We start from the raw sequence: 26,635 nt of genomic DNA, 5'->3' as shown, positions 1-26,635 counted from the left end.
AAGGTCTCCTGGTCTGCGCCCGAGTCCGTCTACAAAACGTGTCAATTTTACGATAGAACTTGAAAAATCCATTTAACTCAAACATAAGCAGAGCTTCTTTACTTTGATGTGCATCATTAGACGTTTGGTCCTGTGGATGCGCGTGACTTTAACACATCTTTTATAAGTACTGAGCACTTAAAGCAAAAGTATTTTTTAAATGTGGTGAAACTTTTGTCTTTTAACCTGATGTTACTTATTTTTCTTAAATTAACAATTTTGCTTTTTTTTATTGCTTTTTTTGGCTGTAGGTGTGGTGTTGTGATCTGTGTGTGTTTCTGTGTTTGCTGCAAAAATATATATTTACATTTATTTAAAACACAAAATTCTTGTGCCATCACTTTTTATGTATTCCATCTGTTCTGAGCACAGAGTTCTGAACAGATTTATTCCCGATCCCGATTCCACAAGCCACGGGGCCTTCTGCTGTGCAGGTTTAGTTTTTGTGTTTAGAGTTTGAAGCAGGATTGTCCAACTCGTTTTAGTTCCTCACAGATCACAGAGAAAGGCACAAAAACCTTCACATATCGAGTTTCTGTAACTGATTAATATTTTACATCTTTATGATTCAAATAACTGTTTTTGATCTTTAAATGTCTCCTGTGTAGTGAAGCTGGCACAGACGGTAACACAATTATACAACCCCTCAGATTAAAAGCCTTGTTTCACACTTTGGCTCATGTGACCACTCACATGATTAATGTTAATTCAAAGACCCTCGGACCACCTCACACAGGAGTTAAAGACTCGGGACTCTTTAGAACTGAAGAAAACTTCTGGATGAGAGGCAAACATCCTCGGGAACAAAAGAAGTCCTCCAGCTGCCTTTTCCCACGATCCTGGTGACTGAGAGCCGACACAGACTAAAAATCTCTTATAACAGTTCAACCAGGAGCGGTTACAAAGACTAATAACACACAAACACACAGAATAAGTCCACAAATGTACATATGAGATAATGAGCATAGTAAAGATCAGGTTCAGTCACTGCAGCAGTCAGAGGGGGTCAAATTGGGATCAGCTCCTTCAACTGAGGGGAACAAATTCACTACAAGTTCTTTCAAGCTGGACTGATGGATTAAGTCTGCTGAGAGGCTGGAATGTGGACCAGAAAAACAAAAGGTGAAACGAAAGACAGGAAGTAGAAGCACGAGAGACACACGGACAAAAGCATGATCAAAATAAAGCAAGAGGACGAAGAAGAGATAAGATAAGCTTTACTGTCACCATACGCTCTGCTAGTCTGCAGTCATACCATTAAAACATCCTGATGACTGCAAAGAACAAAAAACACAAGAAGCAGGAACTGGCGGCCAATAAAAACACAGGGAGCAAAAACCTCAACGACAAAAAAACAAAACAAAACACCCCAAAACAAAAGCTGGACTCAAACAACAAAAACACTTAAAAAACGATCAGCTGGGCTGGAATCTGGCTCCAGAGCCACATGTTAGACACCACCGATGCAGGCAGGCTTCAACAAACGTGCCAAAGTTTCCAGTCTGACCCAGTGGACACTAGGGTGCAAAATATAAGGCCCGGGGCCCAGAATGAGCCGGGCAAAGACACAACCGGAGCGCTTTGGAAAATGTTTAGGAAAGCTTTTGGACTTTTAACTGTATTCCTATGAGTTTTCCTGCTGACAAATGTCTCCTCCACAGCCACACATACTTTACCAAAGAAATAAGTACTTAATAAACAATTTTTTCCCCACTGTCTACTATAGAAATGTTATTTTAAAAACCCTAAAAAAGAACAACCTTCTGTGTGAAAAGAGTTTCTGCTTTAGGAAATTCCAAATATTGCAGGGGCGTAGTTTAAAAAATTAAATGGAGAACCGATCTTTGTTGTTAAAAATGCTTCACAAGAGTGAAAATGTCTGAAATTGTAAATTATTTTTACATGTTGACAGCTTGTTTGAATAAAGTGTTTTGCATGTAATGACCTGTAAACTGAGAAGGTAAATTCAGTGCGTTCTTTTTAAATCTCCCCTCTGATGGTCGCTCAAACTGCTCTGTCTGCTGCACACAAACTGACACCGGAAGCAACTGTTCACATGGATCAGTCCCGCCTGCTGCCGACAGGAGGCGCTCTGGCTCCAGCGTGAGACCCGCCGCCTCTGCTGTGTCGTTACTGCCGACACGATGATTTTTATTAGGAGACAATGGCGCTTCTCTCGGTGCCCTCCTCCTCTCCATCCCCAAACACACAGACGCACGCGCGCAAACACACACTGTGCGTGCACGCGCCATGTTTGCCGACATGAATTCAAACTATTATTGTCGCCGAGAAAACAAAGCCCCGACTGCCCGTGCGCTTTTACGCACGCGCACACCCATAAGCGGACGTGCGCTTTTACGCACGGGCTTGGCGCACACACAAGAGGTGGAGGGAACTGTGCGCGCGCGCGTAAATATGGAACGATGGGGAGAGAGAGATTAAAGGGGAGCAGATGAAGTGACAGGTTTGTGAGGCTCGAGACAGGAAAGGTCGGAGGTTTGGAGACGGAGGCGCGCGGAGAGCGAGAGGAGGAGAAAAGAGGATTTGTTGACAAAATCACCAAGTTGGAGAAGCTCCTCCTCTCCGTGATGTCGTCGGAACCTCCTTAATTACTAATTTCTCCACATCCACGCCACGCTCTCTCCCTCTCTCTCTCTCTCTCTCTCTCTCTCTCCATCCATGCGTCTCTCATCCTGAGCCTCCTTTCTCTCTCCTCTCTGTCTCTCTCTCGGATCACGGAGGTGGAGGACCTCGGAGTTGTTGTTGTGGTTGTTCATTTTTTTTTATTATTTATTCCTGGTTTTGTCGGGAGAGCCGCCACCGGGCATGGAGGATGTAAAAGACCCGCCGACCGTGCACCGGTCCTCCTCCTTCAGCATCAAGAGCCTCCTGCTGCCCTCCAAGTGCGAGCGTGCGGACTCCGCGACGGTCGCGATCCACGGAGCCCCGTGTCTCTCCCCGGGCTCCGACTGCGAGAAGTCTCTGGACCCCCCGGAGGTGGACTCTGCGGCCTCCACGCTTCTAGAGCCGGAGAAACCTGGCAAGGAGGAGCCGGAGGAAGAGGAGGGGGACGGAGGGGGAGGCGGAGGAGGGGACGGCGGCAAGGCGACACCGGAGCAGAACACCGGCGGCGGCAAAAACGGGAAGTATGACAAGCCTCCGTTCAGCTACAACGCGCTGATCATGATGGCCATCCGGCAGAGCCCCGAGAAGCGGCTCACGCTCAACGGCATCTACGAGTTCATCATGAAGAACTTCCCGTACTACCGAGAGCACAAGCAGGGCTGGCAGAACTCCATCCGGCACAACCTCAGCCTCAATAAGTGCTTCGTCAAGGTGCCTCGGCACTACGACGACCCGGGCAAGGGCAACTACTGGATGCTGGACCCGAGCAGCGACGACGTGTTCATCGGCGGGACCACCGGGAAGCTCCGCCGGCGCTCCGCCACCTCTCGGGGCAAGCTGGCGATGAAGCGCGGGTTGCGCTTCGCTCCTCTCGGGCTGGGCATCAACGAGCGGAGCAGCAACCCGCTGTACTGGCAGCTGTCCCCGTTCCTGTCCCTGCACCACCACCACCATCACCCGCACTACAACGGCTCGTCCGCCGGCTTCCTGAACCAGGCGGCCGGCTACGGCTCGCTGCTGCCCGCCGTGGAGCAGCTGAGTAACGGGGAGCTGGGCCGCTCGCTGCCGCTGGGCCTGACGAACAGTTACGGGATGAGCTCGTCGCCGGTCGGGCTGCTGTCCGGTCAGCCAGGATACTTCGTGTCAGGGAGCCAGCACTCGGCGGCCCCGCCGGGGGGGGGAGGCGGCCCGCCGCCCGCGGCTCCTCCGCCGCCTCCTCACCTCCCGCAGGGCGCTCCGGGCTTCGGCGGCTCCCCACAGGCGCTGCTCTCGGACTCGCTCAGAAACAGCTCGCTACCGGCCTTCTCCCCCGGTGTGTCCGCGGGGTTCCCCGGGGTGCTGTCCCACCAAAAGAGGGTGACCCCTAACGCGTTCCTAAACTGACCCCCCACGCACACACACCCACACACCCTGGCTTCGTGGACTGCGCCGGGACGAGGACGCACAGACGTCACGTTAAGGGCAAATAGAAAGTGGTAAACATCAGAAATGTGTGTATGAATCCATAAATGAAGCGAGACTTCTGGCCACACGGAGTGCGATGCACAGCTCGGCTTCATCTTTACTTTAAAAGGGAGAAACTTTTGTTACCGCCGGTCGTCCAACTGTAAACTAGACTTGCCAAAGGTAACGCTATAAGTATATTTCAAACTATTTATATCTTGTACAAAGATTTTCAGTACTTTGTTTGTCGTTTATTTATGTTTTGTATTTATTGTATTTAAATTCTATTCGTCAGTGTTTGCGCTTCAGTATTAAGGAAAACGAGGGGTGGGGCTGGAAATACGACAGGGTTAATAATTATTTATGAATTTTGAGACAATCGAGGAGGAAAAAAACGAGACAATCAAAACTTTTATTTTGTGTTTTACTGGGAGGAAAAACACGTGAACAAAGCCTTAAAATTGGAAACGATCAGGGTTTTTGAGAGGAAGCAGAAGCCTACAAATCATATCTCAGGTTTGACCTCTGAATTAGAACAATGCGATTAAATAATGGTGTTAAAGCCGCTCTGTGTGAAGAGTTTCCTTCCAAAAATAATTCGATGTATTTTTCGGCCTTCGTGATCACTAAATCCAGAAAAGTGTGTAAATGTTTTTGGAACAAACTCTTCAGCTGAAATTATGCAAACACGTTTTTTTGTTCAGCATCAACACGCAGACTGTTCACTCCGTTTATTTTGCTGTGTGTGTGTGTTTGTGCGTAAAGGCCTGAATGAGCGTAAAAGCTCCTGCGCATGTGCGCTCAGAGCCGCCGCACAGCCCCTCTTCTTCTTCTTTTAACTTTCTCTGCCGTCTTCTCGCTTTTTTTCTGGCCCGCTGACCCGCTCTGGTTCCTGGAGAACATTTTTAAGTGACCCGCGGAGGCTTGTGGCCTCTGTGCTGCTGCTGGGACTATTTTCTTTCCTTTTAAGGGGCTCCAACAAGCATCAGGCCCTCACACACACACGCACACACATAAAGGCCTATTTTTCTTTTCTAATGTTTTTTTTCTTTTTGATTAGAGAAGAGTTTAAAATAATGAAATGAACGAAAATCAGAGCGTCCTCACAGCCATGGAGTCACTTTATGTTACCTTTAGGAGACAGCCATTAAAAAAACGAATAATTTAATAGTCAGAGGAGTCGGAGGCGTGGGAAGAGTTAAAAACGTGCATGACAATCAATGAAACTGGAGATGCTTCAGGCCAACTGAAATCATATATATGCAACTTATTTTTTAAAAAATATTCTGCGGAGAAATAAAGTCATCAGAAAGTTTCTCATGTGGAAAATGTTGGTCAGCTGACCTCAGCAGGAAGGGAGGGGCATATATTTAACATTTAAGATGACACACACACACACACACACACACACACACACACACACACACACACACACACACACGCACGCTACAGGGAGGCTTTAGTGAAAATAAAAGCTGATGTGGAAAATAAATGTAAAAAACTTTATATATTAAAATCCAGGTTTTTGCACATTTTTGTTATTTGGAAAAATATTTTAAAGTATTTTTTGTGACTTTAGTCGAACACATGGTCCAAAATTTTATTGTTTATGACTTTTTTATATTTAAAAAAAAAAGAAAAGCTAATGTCTTTCCACCGGAGCCACGTGGACGTATTATTATATACAGATGTGATTTGATTCAATTTCCTCAGTAAATATGTTTCTAAAATATTTTAGCTCACAAAATAAAACAACGTAAACCAACAAAAGGAAAAAAGGAGCGAGTTTGACACTTTTAAACATTTTTAATCAAGAGAAATTATTTTTAATCTAACCGCCGATTCTTCACTTTAAACGTGAGCAGCGTTTGACAATCAGTCCCGATCACTGTGGTATTGATCCTCAGATCTCAGGTGGATCCAAGTAAAAGCAGCTTTTCAAAAATAAAATGCAACAAAATGCTTGTGATCATTTTAAAAGTCGAATATAAACGTGGTGTTAATTTCAGAAAAGAGAGAAAAAAAGGAAATAAATCCAAGTGAGAACGTTTCAAAACAGGAAGCAAACATATGGATCATAATGTTTCACATCTGGGCTTTTATTGTAAAATAAACAGAATTTAGAATTTTGAGTGTAAATGAGCTGCAGGTTGGATCCTTCAAACAGCTGAGTGCGCACACAGGAAACAGGAAGCCACCCCCCCCCCCCCCCCCACATCGCCAACTTTGTTTTTTATTGTTACTTTTTACAGTGCAAACATATAAATTTATGTAACCTCGGTGAAATAAAAGCCTCATGCAGCTCAGAAGACGCTGACCTTCACACACACACACACACACACACACACACACACACACTGCAGGTCTGTCTGTGGGGAAACTTTGGGGGAAACTGTCGGCTCGGTTTTTCTCTCTGTCACTTTTTTCATTCTGGGTTTGTAAAAATTGTTTTTGATTTTTGGGGATTTGTTTGGTTTTTATTCTTTTTTTGCACTTTTGTAGTTAGACATCACTCAGTTGTACAAAGTCTGTAATGTCTGTTTCTTTGCTGTCTGTGTTTTATTTTTCCAGAGAAACTAAACTTGATTAAAAAGGATGAAATAACCTGAAGCAGAGTTTCTGCCTGATGATGTGTGCAAACATCACAAAGCAATAAGTTTTTATTCAAAGTGCGCACACAGACGCGTCACTGAGGCTGTGAATGAATTTCTGTTTCAGTTGACGTGCTGTTTTTATTGTTTTTCATTTCTTTAAACTTTTATGAGACTTTGATTTGCTCCATAGTGAATTGCATATTTTATTTATTTTTTATATTTTTATTTACTAAATCATAAGTCAGGTGTGCATTTATCACATGGGAGCTTTTGGAAGATATTTTTATTTGATATTAGTATTAAATTGATCATTTGATAAATGATTTAGTCATGCTAACTGCAGTTTTTAGTTGTATTGTGACTTATTTGACCGTTTTGGTTCCTTTAGGGTTATTATGAGGCCTGTTTATTGGCCTAATTTATGTTTCTATGATTTTTTTGTCCCCACGGTTTTTCCAGAAATGTTTAACGTTTTGTGCATAAAGTCTGAAAAAAACAGGTTTACTTGCAGTAATATAGATAATTTTATATATAGATAAATATATATATAGATATATGGTCATTAATAATATTATTTTGTCTTTCTACCTCTTTCATTTTGAACGTTTGGCCTTCACACTCACATATTTATACATTTCTTTCTTCTGTTTTCTCGGCTGCGCGGAGGCTCCTTCACAGCTCTGTGTTAACACTGATGTCAACAGGAGGGTTTTCAAACTGACTCTTTAGCTCCATAACTTTTACTTTGAACAGGCCAGTTTTCATGATTTGATGATTCCAGGTTTATTTCAGCTGCTTTATGATTTGTTTTCTTCTCTGTTGTTTGAGTTCAGTCTGAAAAAGTGCATCCAGTCAGTTTACACACAGCCTGGGCTTTGCTGAGTCGAAAGTCACATGATGTGTGTGTGTGTGTGTGTGTGTGTTCAGCCGCTCATTCAGCTGTACTCAGAAAAAAAAGACTAAAATGAGAGGAAATTCAAATGTAAATGGGAGTTTGATTAAAGCAGATTTAGTGTTTTATGGATGTTTAAAATAAAAATGTAACAGAATTCAGACGTGAGTGTAAATGTAGATTCTAATCTTTGTGTTTATTTTTGCAGCTGTGAAACATTTTATTTTCTCAGAACCTGAAATTCACTGAACAATATCAAAATTATTATAATGGAGAAAAGAATGAAGCTCAGCAGGTTAACAGAATAACATTTGTTTAAAGGGATTAAATGTCGGCTTTACTGAGACGACCTTATAAAATTATTGTGACTTTTTGTAGTGTTACACTTTTCCAAAACAAACGGAGAAAAAAAACACATAATAAAGGTAAAGATTAACACTACGGTGATATTTTGTGTCACAATAATATCATTAGAATAAGTTATTTTGCAATAATTGTAGTGTCGTGTTAATGTTATTGGTAAAGACGTTTCAGGTTTAAGATAAAAATCTAATTTTGAAGATAATTTTTTATAACACAAACAATAATGTTGTTGCTGTGAATTCTTTTTATTTGTTTTTGGAGGGTTTTTGTTCCAAATTAGACACAAACAATGAAGTTAAAGATGAATTTGACTTTTGCACTAAAAAAAAATCACAATAATGTTTTTGTAAATTCTTTTTGTATTGTGATGTTTTAAAAAAATAATAGTCATTCTTCTTTTTGTACACTTTTGTAAAGTTAATCCTCACTTTACTAAACTTTTATTATTATAAATTAAACATTATTAATACACAGTAATAACATGTAATTTTTTCTTTTTTGTTACAAACAACACAAAACGAGACACAACACAACAAAGCAGTTTATATGTTTTAATTATTGTGATATTGTAAAAATACATTTATCATGAATTATTTTTGCCACAATAATCGTAATAGTGATATTATGATAGTCCAGCATTTAGCCTGAGCCATCTCCGGATCACAGTAGATTTACAGTATTGTTATTTTTCCTTTTATATCCACATATCTCATACCTGTGGTTAAGTTTAACGCTTGTTTTTTTACACTGTTAAAAGTGAAATTTAAGAACAAACTCAGTGAATGAGATCAATATTACACTTTTTCAGTGGTCTGAGTTTAAATTAAATCAGTAAATTTGAAATAGCATCCACACACAGCAAAGTTTGCCTTGTTAGCATTTTTCCACCTTTATTCCGAGTTATGCTTGCTGTCATTGGTTGTTGTGCTTTGGGGGCAGAGGGGGATCAGAGGGTCGAGTGGGTTGTGTGCAAAGTGTCCTTGGGCAAAACGCTGAACCTCGAGTGACCCCTGATGCCTCCACTGGAGTGTGAGAGTGAACGTAGGTAGGCCTGTGATTAAAAAACACACTGTGAGTCCTGAGTTGGAGTAGAAATGTTTTATAGACGTAAAAGCTAACGTGGCCTCCTTCATCATCTTCACTGTCGCATTGTTAACCCGGAGGCCTGCTGGGTGTAAGTCACCTGGGCATTTTTATATATTAATGTTTTTATTTGATGTGAGCAACAATGGTTAGCTAACGGATCTTATTAGCCAACTGTTACCATCACCTCTTTTAAATCACAGCCAATCGAGCTGTAAATCTTTTGATTTAAATAAAGTGACTGAAAGCATTTCAGAGCCATGCAAACTGAATTTAAGATGATGTTTATGACCTTCTGTTGCTTTTTGAGGACCCGTAGATACTCTGTTCCTTTAAAGTCTGTAACCGATTAAAAAAACAAACAAACTACAAAATGTTAGTTTTTCAGTAAAGATGACAAAATCAAGACAAACACCAAAAACAGACATGCGGCCACCTGTATGTTAATCAGCCAGGTGCCCAGACTACAGTCAGGACAATGAAATAAACTCAATAAATGAATCTCAAGTTACTATAAGCACTGAGAAACCAAGTTATGTGCACCAGTCATGATGGTAACAGTAACAAAAATAATGACCCCAAACTGCTCCGTTTTATGCACTCCTGCAATCTGTAAGCTGCAGAGTCGGGTGAGGGAACTGTGTCCGTCAGGATTTGGGGGGGTGTTATTACCGTTGACCACCGAGAGGTTAGACCAATCAGGAACTAGGATTGTCAGATGTGTGTGTGACAGCATCAGGTAGTATTAGCGTGGACTCTAGATCCGTCTGTGGGTTGTTTTTAGTGTTGACCCTGTTTACCGTCGCCCACTAACAGTTTAACCGACGAAGTCGAGATGATGATAAATCTGCGAGACTTCAACCAGAAAACTGGAGTTTAACTCTCACATGGATCCATTATCTTCTGAGTTTTATTTAGTCTGATTTAAACATCATTGGTTAGGTTGAGGAAACAGTTTGTGTTAATCTCCTTTTACAATGATATAAAAGAAGAAGCAACAGAAGAAAATCACAAACGTTAATATCAAAGATGTTTGTACAAACATGTCACATGTGATGTGGAAGCAAATATGTTGAAACCAAAATGTCCGTGCTGCAGTTGAGGAGACGGGACTTAGTGTCTGAGTTAAAGTGAGACTTTCAACCCGGCACAGATCAAAAATCCACGTTTATGAAATATTAGATTTTTAGAGTAAACAAGCAGACTCAAACATTTGGTGCCCAAACCTCACTGTGTAAATTAAATTGGTGGTGTTCGCTCTCTCTGCGCTAGAGTATCACTTCCTGTTCCTGTTCCAACACACAGTGGTGTTTTGTGTAGCTTATCTGCATAGATATCTAATTAAAAGCTTATAGATAACCTGTTATTTCATAGTATAATCTTCACGTGCTTCTGAAGCACACTCTCTGTGTACTCACTACCTGATTTAAAGCTAAAGTTTTCACTCACTGTCTTTACTGTTTCGCTAGCTTAGCTTAGCTCGTAGCCGACTTGCAGCATGGCCTCCTCGCCTGCCCCCCCACGCTCTCCTGCTCATTGTGTCACATGCTTAGTTCTCCTCGACCTCCTTCAGCAGTAAAATCTTAGAAAGTAGTTCGGGGCCATAAAACCAAACAAATCTGATGTGCAAACTTAACCCAGCAATGAACTGAAACAAAAGTAATGTGATGATCAAAATGATCGCTTCCACTCAGAGTGGACATTGTGTCTGTGTGGACACCTGAACAGGTGTGAGGAAATAAAAGTGACACGGCTGTTTTTCTTTGGGAACCTGAATCAGTGGATTAGATTTCGTGAGAATTTCACACATCAGATGAAGTCAAAAAGGCCGACTGACACACAAATGTGGGTTTTAGTGTATTTCATGTTTCACTGCTATCAGAGAAAAGGCTTCTCTTCTTTGATTTATGGGCTCTTCGGACAGGTGTTTAGGTGTTTCCTGTCCTCAGAAGTATTTCATCCTTAAACACATCTGAGACGGAGGAAGTCTCGGTCTCTGACTTCCTGTCTCAGAGTGCGTCTGTGTCCCTGCAGCTTTAAGAGGAGTCTCTCTGGGAGAATTTAGGTCAGCGCAGCACTTTGGTCTGCTCACTTGTTCTGGCAGCTGGGACGGCCCCGGGGGGGGGGGGGGGGGGGGGGGGGGCTAGGAGGAGGAGGGTGCCTAATGATGTAATTGTGCCTGAGCGAGTGATGTCACACCCAACACACACTGACACACTCACAGGTCCCGAATCAGTAAAAGACTCCCCAGAACCAGAGCTGGTGTAGGATTGGTGGCAGAGCACACACTTCCTGTTGGGTCGTATCAGTGTATCAGTAACACGAAAGCTTACCCGGCTAACGTCAGGTTTAACTCTGGTTTCAGTGATGCTGTTGGGCTCACTTCTTATGCCTGCTGCAGAACTCTTTATGTTCCAGGTAAAAGGAGCGCAGGTACGAACCCCCTACTGACCAATCAGATATCTGGACAAACAGCGTCACCATTCCTGAAGGTTCCTCACAGAGAGTGAGACGCTTCCCTGTCCCAGTCCGCCTACAGCTGTGCAACATCCAGGGTCCTTATCCCAAGGCATGGGAAACTCTCAGTGTCCAGGGCCTCAAAGTAACGAGGACCGGGCGCGGAACCACAAAGGAGGAGAAACACCCCTTCAAAATAAGACAGGAAGTGACTTAAAGGACAGAGGTGGGCTTACTGGTACAAATGTGTAATTGTGACTTTACAAAGTTATGATGCCAGAAAATTAATTATCAGCATGTAAGATTTTTCCATCGTGTAGATCAGAACCTGCAGATTCCTCTCAGCTGATTTTGATTTTGGAGCTCCTCACTCTGACGGTTTGTTCCAGTGAGTCACGCACAGTCACCTCCTTCCAACACTGACAATACTGAGCTGTCAGGAGCTGCAGCTGGGTTGATGAGATGACTAAAGCATGCAGACTGACCTTTGACCTCCTCAGTGTTGGCTGTCATGTCTTTGATCCAGGATGTGAGAGACGCAGAGTTTGCATCACCGATGTTCGTGTTGTCGAGGAGCCGTTGGGTTGCAGATGTGCACCTACATGATTCAACAGTGAAGTTCAAACATGAACAAATGTTTGATATCCAGGATTTCACACTCACATTATCTCAGATGGTTTTTCAGCCTGCTGCTGTGGGCTGAGATAACCGTGTCCTGAAAGATAAAGTGCAAAAAGAACACATCAGACCTTCCTTTCAGTTATTTCTGATCTGAACCTGGTCGCACTGCTGAAGTGCTGAAGAGTGTGATCGAGTGAACATGTTGCTGAAACTGGAGCTGAGCAGGATTTAAGCTGACAGACGGACAGACGGCCCTCATGCAGGTGGATTACTGTGACTCAAAGGTATTCACAGCCTTCACGGCTCAAACACACACAGAAAATCTAAAACAGCATCAGATGAAACCTATAAGCTCCATTTCAAATCTTTTACTCCCTCAAAGAATCAAAGCTAAATGACAGGCTTTTATTTTGAAGTTTCAGAGTCAAGCAACCTTTGCTTATCCTCGCTCTGATCTGATCGAGTCTTTCAGCTCAAATAAAGATAATTATGGAAAAAAATGATGAGCAGCAGAGTTTCACGCTGCTTTGTGAAATATTTCCAAAATGAAATGGGATTATTTATCGGCCGGCGTTTTTTCCAGGTTTACAGACTGAAACATCCACCTTTGCAGGCGTGGTGCCACGAGCCTCACATAGAGATGAAGATTTTAATTAAGCTCAATGAGGAAGATCTCTTCTGCCATCATTCCAGCTTTGCTTCGTTAGTTCTGTTCTGCTTTATTACGACACTTTTTTTAACCAATAAACTCTCTGCCTGAGTTCTCTGAGCCAATCAGCTTCACTGTGTTCCCCCTCTCAGGCTGCCTGTCATCCAGGCCGTCCAGCGAATCTCATCCGAAATCTTCATGAACCATCAGCTTAACCTTCTCCTCCACCACAGGGTCCAGTCTCCGTGATGTTACGGTTCATTTACACGAGCGTGACACGTGTAGGAGAAAACGTCGGTACCAAACGAGCCAATCGCAGTCACCGTAGGCTGCGATGGCGAATGCGCAGTTACACGAAAGTGAGTTTCACTCGTGTTCCTGGACACAGCTGAATGCTTTGGGTCCGATGTAACTCTTCCTCTTCCCAACTCGATGCTCCTTCAGCCTCTCTGCACGGCTGCTGTGGTTTTTTGTTATACTGGTGCAAAGCAGGAGATCAGATGTTCACACGAGCCAGTGGCAGCGTGTTAACCTGAGCGAGCCGATCCCAGCCTGCATGGTTTCTGTGGGCGCGTGATTCTCTAAGTGATCAAACACAGAGGGAAAACTTTTCTGGCATTTGGTTTAAAATAAAAGTCTGAAAAGACACATTCAGGTGCAGAGAAGCGATATTTATCAGTGACAGCAGAAACATGAAGGTGGGTTCGGTTATTAGCTTATTTATAGCCAGAGTTACACATGATGAGTCATTAAAGGGAGATAAATGATTAAAAAACAAACAAACTGTAAATGTGTCGATAAAACAGTTCAGATTTTCTTCAGCGTGACGATTTGAAAGATGCTGTTTAAAGTCTTCAGGTTTCTTTGTGTGAGGAAGACGAAGACATCTCAAGAAACCAATAATAAGGAAGCCAGAGGTCAGAGGTCACACCTCCCAGAGCTTCAATCCAATTTAACGGGAAGCTTAAAAGCAGTTTAAAGTTTAAAGTTCAACCAGAGTTGAATCAGTTAAAACAAACTTAAATCCCCTGAATCATCCAGTTTGTCTGAACAATGATAACTGCAGTCTGATCAAAGCTGCGAGCGTCTTAGCGCTAATCAGCCGCTCCTCTTCATCGATGGGATCAATGAGGTCCCAGACAGGAAGTGTCAGCGCCTCGCTCTGCGGCGGCGGGGAGGTGACTCCTTCTCAAACAGCCTTCATCCTGTTTTTGAGCTGTTAATAATGTGTCTGCAATTCTCCACAAACAGACTGATCCAGTCACAGCGGACAGATACAGATGTGAGGTCCCTGCCAGGGAGGGACATACTTCACAGCATCTCCGACATTAGCACGAGGCGTCCCTCCGTCAGTTCACCGGTCGGGCAGTTCGACACAGACAGCTGTGGTTAGTGTCAGAGAAACCAGTCTGGGACTGGGACTGATCATTTCAGTATTTTTGAGGACATGTTGCCTAATCTCAGAATACACAAACCCTTCCACAGATTCCTGGATCCAGCTGTGAACTGACATGTGGTCAAACATCTGTTTCACCACATCTGGTAAAAATGTCATTTTCATGCAGAACTTTTCTTTTGAGTAACCTTCAAACTGACCGAACCAAAGCAATGGCGGCTAATTACCGCCATGTTTCTTTGAATGCAGAGCAGGCAGCGAGGTCCCGTCGTATCTGGAGCAGCTTGGTGAGCCTCTGCTTTGTTACTGCCACGTCTGTAAAGTCCTGCCACGCCCATCAGCTCACCTGCTGAGTATTTAAGGACCGTCTCTGTCGTACAGATCGTTAGTACTAACACAGTAGTAATGAGTTTAGGCTCTACCTGCTTTCATCCTTAACTACATGTTCTTGGTATTTACCTGAGTTCTTCTTCCTCCTGTGTTCATCTGCTGTTGTTGTTTCCTTCAACCCTAAAAAATAAACTCACCTGTCCGATCGCTCTCCACTGCAGTAGACTCTCCAAGCTTGTAGCTCGTCCCATCCAATGCTTCGCCACCTCAGTGCGCACCTGTAACCTGTGACTGTACCAAGTATAGCACTCTGCTTCTGATTTCTGTTAATAAAACTTGCTTCTGTCACAGTGCCTACATTTGATCATGACAGTGGAACATGTGTGACTGAAATAAACACAGCGTGGGTCTCTAATGATGGCCAGTCCTGTCCGAGGACAACAAGTAGCAAACATCTCTACATAAATGCAACAAACAGTTTTGTGTTGAAGGCTGGAGCCTGTAATCGTCTTCAGCTCTCAGCCTCTCGGGTTTGATGTCACACGTGTTAATACCTGATTCTCTTTTGTCTGCCGTCACATCAGGTATTTCTGCCCGTAATCTGTTTGATAGCGACGGTTTCAGATATCAAAACACGAGCAGCAGATGTCTCTGCTGCTCGCCCGTTCACGCCTGACGGATCCAGAAAACCCTTCAGGACAGACGCACTCAGCAGCACGAAGTCCTGCAAGAAATTAGACTTGATGCAAACTGTTTAATACAATTCCTGTATTGTACATTGTAAATTATATTTTTTGCTCCTAAAACAGTAGATGTAAGAAAATTAAGTAAATATATTTGATAAAAACATGTATTAAAATATTTTGTTGCATTTGGTTAACAGTTCTAAATCAACACTTTCACATCTGAAGTCGGTTATTCTGTTAAAAAAAATGTTCAAATACATAATATAACTACACAACCCGGGATCACAACTAAGTGTGAAATCAACACGCCAGTCCACGCTTCGTCTCTGCAAAACATGAAATGTACAGACATGCAGACGTTACAGTAACAACGCTGGACATCATTAACACGTTTACATGTTTCACTTGAAGTGGAAAGTTCGAGATCCTGAGATGTTAAGAGGCTGAAGTACCTGCAGCTTCATCCTGTTTACATCATACATGCTTCCCTTAGGCAGCATCATTAGAAGACATAGCATACATTTACACTGCTATGCAGATGACACCCAGCTCTATCTGTCCATGAAGCCAGATAACACACACCAATGAGTTAAACTGCAGGAATGTCTTAAAGACATAAAGACCTGGACAGCCGCTAACTTCCTGCTTCAGCAGATGGCCCCGCCCCTCCCTGAGCCTGGATCTGCTGGAGGTTTCTTCCTGTTAAAAGGGAGTTTTTCTTTCCCACTGTCACCAAAGCACTTGCTCATATGATTGTTGGGGTTTTCTCTGTTTTCTTTGTATTTCTGCGGGTCTTTACCCTACAAAATAAAGCGCCTTGAGGCAATCTGTTTTTGTGATTAGGCACTGTATAAATAAATCTGAATATAATTCACGCCACAAGTTAAACTGCAAACATCTAAAGTCTGCAACAAGCTTCTCCTCAGTTTCCTCTGTAGAGTCAGCCATGGCACTGAGAAAAACATTTGGTTCAGTTTATTTCAAATCTTTGGGGAGTTCTGTTGAAGCCTGCTGGACTGCAAGTTGTAAAAATGACACTAAAGAGGTTAAACTGTGATGCCAAGAGGTCCTGACCAAGAATCAGCATGTGAAGAGTCGGGAGTGACAAATTTTAGCGAGTGTCAGTGATTTTGTGTGAAATTCGCAGCGGCAAAGGCGAGGAAACGATCAGATAAGCTGCTGGTTTGATCCACAAACAGAGGATCAATGTGACCGGAAACAAAACTAAAGTTCTCATTCGTTGAGCTCAGACTGAAGATCGCTGCTGCACCGATGACTGATTTTCAGTAAGTGACATTTGATGCTCATTACTCTGGATCCTGCTGATACCGGCGTGCTGTTCATGTGCTGTTTCCCAGCATTCTTCCTCACTGTCCTCGGGTTGAATTAAACTCAAGTGAGCGGCATCACATTGGGAGAGTGCTCTGTGAAAAAGATGAAGATTATTTTTCTGATTTGGTGGAAGGTTTTTGAGATTTTGGGAAGTTCATGAAGTGGTCAGAACATAAAGTTTTTCACTTCAAGTTTGGAAATATGAGACAAAACTCCTTTGAGGTAAAACATCTGCTCGTTGCTGAGTAGACCCGGTCACGTCATCCATCCTGCATCTTTAATTACCCGACACGTTGTGCCGTCTGTTAGTAAATATCAGCGCTGGAGGCTGGAGGCGTCACCGGGGGACGTGATGCTGGCAGCTGACTACAAAGTGTGTGATGAAAATTTAAAAAGTGAGACAAGGTTTCAAACAGCGTCTACTTTGGTGTCTAGTTTCTGCCACGCTCTGCTGCCCTTTATTTACCACACAGTGTCTGCGAAAACAGAAACACTGAGCGCGAAGCGGGCGGACGATCGACGAGCGGCAGCGTTGAGGATGCGGTCCACACAGGAACTATGTGTGAGTAAATCTATGAAGGCTGAACCTCCACAACGTCTTTAGTCCTCGACAGTCAGAGCTGTGCACAGGCTGCATAATGAAAACTGCTCAGGGCACAGTGTGAACAGCACAACATATAGGCTGACATATTACACACAGACTTTCCCTGCTGCAGACTCTGAAAGTGCTGACGTGCAGCTGCGCGGCTGTAACGACCGAGAGCTGACGTCCTCTGGGTAACGTGTATGTTTGAAACAAAGTCGAGCTGCTTGGACTGAAACAGAAATCGTCTCCTTAAAGCTTGAGGCTCCTCCGCTTTCTTTCCACTGAACGAGCTGCTGCACAGGCAATAAATATGGGTTAATGAAGGAAGGGCGACTTCCACACGTCTGCTGTCTGTTATTTCAACCCACAGTTGGGAGGTGGAATATCACATCTTTAGTCCATCGTTGTCAGTTTGAGCAAATAAAAGTCAGACAGTGAAACACAGACACTGTTGTTCTTCTCTGTAGCAGCAAACTGTAAGCTCTGTCTGAGCACTGAGGGGACACATGAATGGAGGGTTTTTGCAGTTTTCCTGCATCCTGGTGAATTTTTACGCATTAATTTGAGTAAAAAAGCTGATAATTCTGTCTGATCAGGCTACTTTCTCTCTTCTCTTCCCCTAACCCTTACTGCTCCATCCTGGGGTTTACTGGAGGTCTCTTCCTCCCCACATCACCAAAATGCTGCTCCCAGCATCATCTGATAGTTGGGTTTTTTCTCCACTATTGTAGTCTTACTTTATAAAGCACCATTCTACAGCTGTCAAAATTTGTGCTACAGAAATTGAAATTATTTATATCTATGTTTTTGCTTAGGAAAGTAATTTCCTTAAATGTGCATATCTGTGGTACCTGGTCAAAAATAATAACCCCTGGATTTTAATAGCTCAGAAGTTCAAAGCTTCCTGCACATTCAGAACATCAACAGATATCTTTAATGGTGCGAGGCAGGAGAGGATCGGGCCCAACATGCAGACTCATAGGCATTTTAACTAAAACACAACTTTTTTGCTGAATTACCAAGAGAATGAACCAAGGAAGACAGGAAACCTAAACTGAGATACAGTAACCGGGCAGAACACAGCCGGAGGATGATGGAGACGGCGGCGCTGGACAGATCGGAAACACCTGGGGAACAAAGATGAACATGATACATGCAGGACAAGAGGCTGTCAAACTAAAACAGGAAGTACGAGAAACACACACCAGGACACAGAGGGAGAAGAGCGAGGGCGAGAGACAGACAATGAAAACCACAATGAAAAATGTGTTATGACGATGTGTGAATGCTGTAGGGAGCAGCCACTGGTGAGAGTTGTAGTTGTAGAGTCCATCAAGGAGCTGTGGCATGAGCACCACCTGTATTACTACACCACGTTCTCACGACAGGATTATTCCAATAAACCGAGGACATTGTGCCTGATAATTATTTGCATCCTCCTGTAGCTTTACTCTATAAAGAGCTAAAGCCTCCAAAGTGTCAGGAGTAATAAGTCCTGACACTTTGGAGGTGTTTGTGGACTAAAAGTCAAGAATGTGGGACACTGCTTGTCTGTGATTTGGAGAGCCCAGTGTGTGCTGCCGACGCAGAGGAAACAAATTCTGTGGTGGATACTTGGCACGACATCGGCAAACAGCCCACTGACCGATGATTGAAAACACCGACCTCAGAGAGGAGAGTTTGCCATCAGCTGAATATACTTCACGAATCCGTGTCTGGCTTTGTAGTGAGAGAAAGTTTGTGCTGAAGAACTCATTTACGTCACGTTTTTATCAACTACAGCAGAATCAGATATTGTCTGTGAGGAAGGGATTTTCACATTTTTGAGATTCAAACTTGCCGTGCGACACGCACACACATCGAACGCGTTGTGTTTCTGAGGAAAATTCTTCAAATGCAAAACATGGAGTTGACATGAAGCCACGATGAGCTGGTCCTGATGAGACTGAACGAGAGAAAGAAGAAACAGATTCCTCAGCAGCATCAGGCAGAATTTCACGGTTTGATCCAGGATTTGAGGCTTTTGTGCTTTTCAGGACGTCAGTGGCTCAGTTTGGGCCTCTGATAGTCATTTCAGAGAGGCGACTGACCCGCAGCAGCGTTTAGCTGTGTGTCCGGAGATGGGCAGTAACGCGTTACTGTAATCTGATTACTTTTTTCAAGTAACGAGTAAAGTAAGTACTATTGCAAAATCGGTAATTAGATTACCGTTACTTTCCCGTAGGAACGCTGCGTTACTGCGTTACTAAAACCGTGATTTTTTTCTGCGAGAGTGTCTCATGACAGTGACTAAGCGAGTGCGCCGTTCGTGACAACAGCTGTGTGCAGATCAACAATGGATCATATATCGAGTGCAGGAGAGAGTATGAGCGTGCAGCGTTTAAAGCGTGGAAGTACTGACCTTACTTTGAGTTTGATTCCATAAAAAGTGACAAAAACATTAGTGTCCGCTGTGCGTGGGAAGAAAACTTCTTTTTACAGCGAAAAAACCCCTAAACTTCCAAACAAGCACCGAGTAGCTACGACGTAATGGGAAACTCACAGAGAAACTCGCGGATTCTTCCACTGACCGCGGCACACCTGCACCAGGGTAAACCTCCGCCTACCCCACTCCTGCTTTACAGGTGAAAATAGAGCAACAGGACCGCTGAGTCTTTGACTTTATTTATTTTCTGCTGTGTTTTACTTGCATCTATTTGAAAGACTGAGTGTAAACACAAAAAATATTTTATTTTATGTGCTGGAATGTGCAGAAAATAGGTTTAAATGTTAAACTAATTTCTTCCAGTCAGAGAATGTTGCATATAATTAAATTTTTGCTTGATGCATAAAGTTAAAAGGTTAAAACTAATAAAACAAGTTTTAAAAAGAGACTTTTCCATTTGATTACATTTTGTATGATGGATTATGTAGAAAAAGTAGAATTGGGCTGAAAGATCTATCACTTTATTACCTATTCAGGTTGTAAATCGTGTTTTTAAAAAGTAACTAAGTAACTAAGTAATTAATTACTTTTGAAAATAAGTAATCAGTAAAGTAACGGGATTACTTTTTGGGGGAAGTAATCGGTAATTAGTTACTGATTACTTTTTTCAAGTAACTTGACCAACACTGTGTGTTTGAGGTAAAACAGATTATTTGACTGTTTCCATGTCACTGTGTGTTCAGTAACCGTGTGCGTTTTGTGTTACAAGTCCACATGTTGTCAGTGGTGCGACTGGTCAGACCTGTTTTTTCGAGAAATCGACAAACTCGAAAAATAAATTCTGCAAATTCATCCGGCAAAATGACGCCGTCAGAGTGAACGGCTGCATCAAGAGTGCGTGAGTTTGAAAACTGGAACACACAAAATATTTGCACAGATTTTAAACTTTCGGTGTGTAAAAGCTGTAAGAAGGAAAAGCTACCAAGTGTAGCGCTGCTCAAACACCTGAACTCACGCCTCACGCTAACTGACGGCGTGCTATCACGCTATCTGCTACGAGGAGTAGATGTTCACAACGGTTTATTTAAAAAAAGATGCACGTGTTTCGTTTCTTCGTTGCTATAACACGATTGATATTTCTGCTTTGCTGTACATGGAAACAGCATCAACATCCTTCATCTAGTTTCAGTTTTGTGCCTGTGAGCAGTTTTGACCCGAGAGATGACGTCGCTGTTCGGTCCATGTTCGCTGGTCTTTCTCCACATTTAACATCTCTCACATTAAATGTTGGTGCTTTATTTGCTCGAGTGTTACGACGCGTTTCTTAAATCCTGATGGTGATACGCTTAACAAAATCCCCGAGATATGATGTTTACAGTTTGTCAAAATCATTTAGCCGTCCGTAAATGGAATTCACTTTATGTGCTTTTGTCTACACGACGAGCTTCAGCGTCCAATGCAGTGAACGTCTCGATGACTAAGTGACGTCAGTGTTTGTTTTCCTCATGGTAAAGTCGGCTCTGTGCGTCAGCGCCATCACGGCAAAGTCCTAAAACTTTGCTAAGAGAAGCACAAGCAAAGCAAAGCAAAGGGTCTTAGCTCAGTCCCTTTATTTCAGACGGACGCAGAAGACATATAATTTACTCCGTATTGATTTACAAAGAGAAAAGTCCAAAATCAATTTGTGCCCGAGGTCAAACACGAGCCGGCGTGGCGGTCACCTCCGACGTGGAGCAAAGGGAGAAAACATGAGGAATTTTATAGGAAGCGACTCAAAGTTTGAGTATTACAACAATCTGGACCTCAGATCGGCCAAATTAAAAACATCAAAGAGCCACAAAAATGAGACCAACAAACGAGAAGCCACGATCTCATAAACCGAACAAGAAATATGAAAAAACCCAAAACTGTTACTGCAGTATAATTACTATTATTGTTGCTGTTACACTGAGTCACTGGATAATGATTTCTTTCTTTTTCCCGCTATTATTAGAATCTAACTTTGATTATTTTGATGGAAATCATCCAAACTTACAGATTGATCTTTAACTTTATTACCAGACAAAATGTCACGGTCCGCAGTGGCAGACCGTGTGGAGAGTGTGTGGAGGACACGAAACTGAGTTCGAACGAAAAGCGAGCCTTTATTGTGGCTGAATGACAAGGAGTTCAAACAAGTCAGAAACGCAGTGACAAAACTAAACTATAACTAAACTGGGAAACTGATACTATGATAAACTATGAAGACACAGAAAACCATGACTACGAATACAAAGACTGGCTGTGAAAACATGGAGGGTGGGAACACAGACGACACGACACAGACTGCCTGAAACACAGAGACTAAATACACATGAGGGATGATCAGGGGAAGTGGCCACACATGGGAGCACAGCTGACACACGTGAACCTAAAGACAGGACAGGAGAGGTGCAACTACATATACTGACATTAAATGCAGACTTTCAAAGTAAAACAGGAAACATGGACATGACATGAACTAAACATAACCACGCAGACATGACGCATGAACCAGGGAGACTTGGTACAGGGGGAGATGACATAAACAGCTAAGGAACAAGACTAAACAGCAATCTCAAAATAAACTAGATGAGCTGAACTAGGGCACAAATGAATACAAAAGATACATGAAACTCAAACACTGGGTCACTCGACCCAGGACCATGACACAAAAAGCCAAACAGTTCAGAACTTTTTGTGATCTTTATCATTATTATTATTATGGTGACATTTTATAGGGAAATTAACCATCGTCATTAAATCCTAATTGGAGATTTAAACTCTTAGACTAGAACTTCACTGACTTGAAGTGTCGGGGCTTCAAAATCAGTAGAAAAATGCTTTGGGCTTCAACCCGAGTCCCCCTCTGCGCGGGCGTCAGATGGTGTACTCTGGAGGTGTGCGTCCGCACTGAGGGTCATTCTGGTCAGCGGCCTTCTAAGTGGCATCTAACAAGCCGCAGAGCTGGAGTGTAAAGGGTCACCGATCGGGTCGCTGCTAAACAAAGCTCATCACAGGTTGTTAACACTGAATTTCACTCATTCGATGCTTCAGCTCGGAGAGGCGGCGAGCTTCAGGGTGGAGGACGAGACGCCGTCAAGTCTGTGAGTTCAAACAAAAATGAGGAAAGAAAAAGAAAATGGATTCTATTAACAAAGAGTGAGAGAAACCTTGTACAGGATGAGCTGCTGAGCTGGGATTCAACAACCAAAGTTTTCTCATTTCCAGCTTCGGGTGGTTTTGGTTTGAGCCTCGTTAACGTATCAGGTTATTTTACTGTCTTTCATCAAATCATTTACATGTTTTTCACATGATGAAAACTACAAGAAAACAAACTTTGGTCCCACACTGAGCGAATCTGATGTTTCAGGTTAGAGAAGAAAGCCAATCGAGTCGTTTTAGATTAATAATCGTTTTACTTTGAACTTCAGAAACCAAACCATCATTAACGATTTACGGCTGTTGTTTAAGACCCACATTCAGCATCTGTGTTTGGTTTCTAATATTTTGTCTTTGTTAAGATTTTAACTTTGACTTCAGATAATGTTGTGTATTATTTTCAGAGTATTAAAGTTAAAGTTCAAATATTAAAGTATTAAAGTTCAAACTGACCATTATTTGTTTGACTTTGTTACTTTTTCAGAGGGTTGTTACTTTTTTACACTATTGTTACTTTTTCCAGATTACTGTTACTCTCTTAAATAGAATCTGTTACATCAGACTCATTGTTACGTTGTTGCTCTTACACACTAGAATCACCTGTAAAATGGACTGTTGTTTCTTTGTAGCGAATATTTTTGAAGTAAAACGGCTCCAACCGAAGAAGAAAATAATCCACAGTTTTCATGAGTGGGTTTTGCAGAATTAGAAGCAGAGTTTATGATCTCAGATTTATTTAAAATTAAAGCGAATGATTAAAACCCTCAAACGACCTTTATAGCGTCAGCGGGTCATGTGAGCACAGACCCACCTCAGGTCGAGCTCGTCGTCATTAACACGAGCACTGAGACGGACAGCAAACAGCTAACAGGTTGTGCCACATCGTTGTTGTTGTTTATGACTGACGTGTGCAGAGCTGCAAACACCCGGATGGGTGTGCAGCTTTTTAAAAGATGACAACACCCCCCGAGGATGAGAAACGCCACAAGGACACGAGGAGGAGGTGTGCTGGTAAGAAAGCACCGCTATGATACTTTGATTTGTTTCAGGTGAACACATGCTGACGTATTGAGGAGACAGTTTTTAGTCTAATTTGCATACATAGAAGTTATTTCTGAAGTGATGAAATTTTGTTGCAAAAAGTAACTTCTTTAAACTGAATTTTGTATTTAATACTTTTCGTATGTGTAAAGAAATCCATAAACTTAAAAAAGTAACAGCTTCAGATGGTTTTAGTCTTTTATGTCATGTCTCAAAATATCTTCAGAATCAGGAAAGAAAAGTCAGAGCTGGAGGAAATAAACTTCAACACAAGTTATTCTGAATCATAAACGCGTTTCAGGGTTTAAAAAGAACTGGAAGTATCGGTTTGTTTGATTAGACACCAACGATTCTGGCTGTCAGGATGTGGTGATTTCCAAGCAGCAAGTGAAGGCAGCACTGTGTGAATGCAGCAGGTAAAATCAAATGGAGAAAAAGAAAAAATCATGTCTGTAACAATCTCAGGTCTGAAAGAAATGAAATGGTTCAAAAATTATTTTTGTTTTATTCTGATTTTCATTTTGAAATTTGAATATTTAAAAAGTTGCTTTTGGTGAAACAAAAAAATAAAATATATAAAAGAATATAAAATATAAAAAATAGAATATAAAAAAATAAACCAACTTTGTGAAAATGCTGATTTTAAAACAAACGCTCATTTTAACCTTTTCACTTTGCAGAATTCATGTAAAATATTGTTTTTACCTCATTTATTTATTTATTTATTTATTGTTTTTGTGGGCGGAGCCTGGCACATCTCCACCTGCAGATGTTCAGTCATTGTGGAAAAACAACAGTTTTACCTGTACTCAGCTATATCCACAGATATCAGGAGGTTACTGTATAAACACAGAATATTTGTTACTGAAATGTTTCACATTTGTTTGACTTTTTCATAGCTGTTGGTGAAACAGGTATTTAAAAAACATGTAAATGTTAATGAAGTTAAAAAACATTAATCTGCAACATAAAACTTTAACAGTTTAAATGTTATGTACACAAAATTTACAAATGTGTACATTTATTTAAAATTTAAAAATATATTTTATGGCAGAAATTGTGATTGTTGCAAAACATTTTGTAATTTTTATTACAAAAGTAACAAAATAATAATAATAAAAATAAATAAATAAAAATAAAATAAAAAAGTTAAGTTTCTGTTTTGTTTTGTTTTTTAATTACGTTTAAAATTTTTGAAGTTTAACTTTCTTTTAACCAAAAAGGAAACGGGAACTAAACCGGAGAAAAGCCTGCGAGTCTTTGCATAAATGGAAATAATAATAAGGAACCTCATTTTTTTATACATCTAATACAATTTTGCCATTAAATGTGATTTTGAATGAAGACAAAGACGTCCTGTGTGACTGTTCTTGGTCTTCTGCAGAGAAACGTTCAGAGCTGATTTTAGACTTTACAGCACACAACAGGAATGTAGAGCAGCCAACCCCCCTCCATCGCACACATACGAATGTAAAACAGCACCAACACACTTTAACCCCATTAAGACGCGGCTTTAAATAACTTCCTGCTCCTGTGTTTTGACAAATGACTCACTTGCTCACAACATGATGAAAAAATACCCACTCAGTCGTTTTTTGATACTCAGTATTTACACATATTGTCTCATTTATACTCATTTCTGTTACTGTTGCAAAATAGTAAAGAAGAAGCAGGTTTCTGCTCATCAAACATCAAATTTTCCTTTTGTCGTCAATATTCTAACACATGTTTCTTCTGGTTTTAATCGTTTGCACATTTTCGTAGTTAGTTTGTTATGATCAGAAGATGTTGGAACAGTAAAGAGAAAATAAGATAACTGATTTCTTTTAAAGGATTAACAAAAGGCCATAAATTGCTTTAACGAGCTGTGATTGTACCAAACATCCTGGAGTCCTCGAATCTCTAAATTTAACACCTCAGACCTGCTCTAATGGCACGATTAGGCTCCCGTGAACCTTAAATTCGGTCTTTAAACTCCTAATCTGGGAGATTTTAGACTTCACTTTGGTTTTTTCAAGATCGCGTTTGGTTGTTTTGACACTTAAAGTTGCTCGTTCTGCGTCACTTTTAATCTTCGTGTCACTATGAAAAGTTTTCAGGGGTTCGTTTCCTAAAGCAAAAAAGTTAAACGCGCGTTTGAGCGGCTTCGACACGTCAGTTTGGTTTTTTCTGCCAGCCGTGTTTTCTTTCGAGCTTTCATTCGTTGGAGTTGAATCGCTCACGCGGCGGTCGTCGGGTTTTGGCAGCGACCTATGGCCTTGAACTCTCAGTGGACTTTTTTAAGGGCATCGACTTGCACAGCAGCCAAAACGCAGCAAAACTGTTCTGCAGTATTTTCAAACAAACAACGCAGGAAAAAAAAAGAAGCTCTGACCCGGGCAGCCGCGGCGCCGCTCTCACCCCGCCCCCCGGTGAAGATCGCGTGCAGAATCTAGGCAACCCTGAGCGTGCTGAGGGAGCGCTCGCTGCTGCGACGTGACCTTCCGTTCCCTTCGCCAAACAGCCTGTCGATGTGGGGGCTGCCCGACTTACCGAGCATGCTCAGTAGCGTCCGCAGCGTTTCGTGACAACACTAATCGTCTGCATGGATCACTGGCACGCAGAGTCACTTCTAATTAGAATTATCTCAATCTTCTGCAGGATTTCAGGCATTTTTTCTCTTTTTTCGTGGAGCGCCGCCGCCTGAGTGGTCCACCCAAGTGCCAGTTTCCCCTCTGACTCCGCCCCCTGCTCCCTCCCTCCGAACCGTCACTCGCTTTCTGCAGCCCGGCCTCCCTCCCCCCAGCTTTCCTTTCCTACTATGAAACAAGAAAACACAGGAGGTGGAGGAAGGCGGGCGATCCTGACCCGCTCTTCATCCTCACCTCGTGGCTTCACGCTCTATTACCTATGC

The 26,635-nt window shown here is 42.2% G+C and overlaps 1 protein-coding gene and 1 long non-coding RNA gene across 2 annotated transcripts; both read left to right on the top strand.

Annotated features, from left to right (window-relative positions):
• Positions 1-2,473: 2,473 nt before the first annotated feature.
• foxg1b (forkhead box G1b) lies at positions 2,474-6,717 on the top strand. Its single transcript, XM_026190270.2, has one exon. It carries the CDS (start codon positions 2,866-2,868, stop codon positions 4,045-4,047), a length of 1,182 nt encoding a protein of 393 aa, XP_026046055.2. The 5' UTR covers positions 2,474-2,865; the 3' UTR covers positions 4,048-6,717.
• A 6,293-nt stretch (positions 6,718-13,010) lies between these two features.
• LOC145419728 (uncharacterized) lies at positions 13,011-15,363 on the top strand. The gene is made up of 2 exons (XR_013901066.1): positions 13,011-14,154; positions 14,252-15,363. It is a non-coding gene; the product is annotated as an uncharacterized LOC145419728 (long non-coding RNA).
• The last annotated feature ends 11,272 nt before the right edge of the window (positions 15,364-26,635 follow it).

Source organism: Astatotilapia calliptera, chromosome 13, assembly GCF_964374335.1.
Source record: "Astatotilapia calliptera chromosome 13, fAstCal68.1, whole genome shotgun sequence".
Lineage (NCBI taxonomy): Eukaryota > Metazoa > Chordata > Actinopteri > Cichliformes > Cichlidae > Astatotilapia > Astatotilapia calliptera.
Note: the sequence above shows the minus strand (reverse complement) of the source record. Positions and strands in the feature narration are given on the sequence as shown.

What these genes read in the sequence shown, in the direction of transcription:
- foxg1b (XM_026190270.2), top strand. Translation starts at nt 2,866, where the DNA reads ATGGAGGATGTAAAAGACCCGCCGACCGTGCACCGGTCCTCCTCCTTC.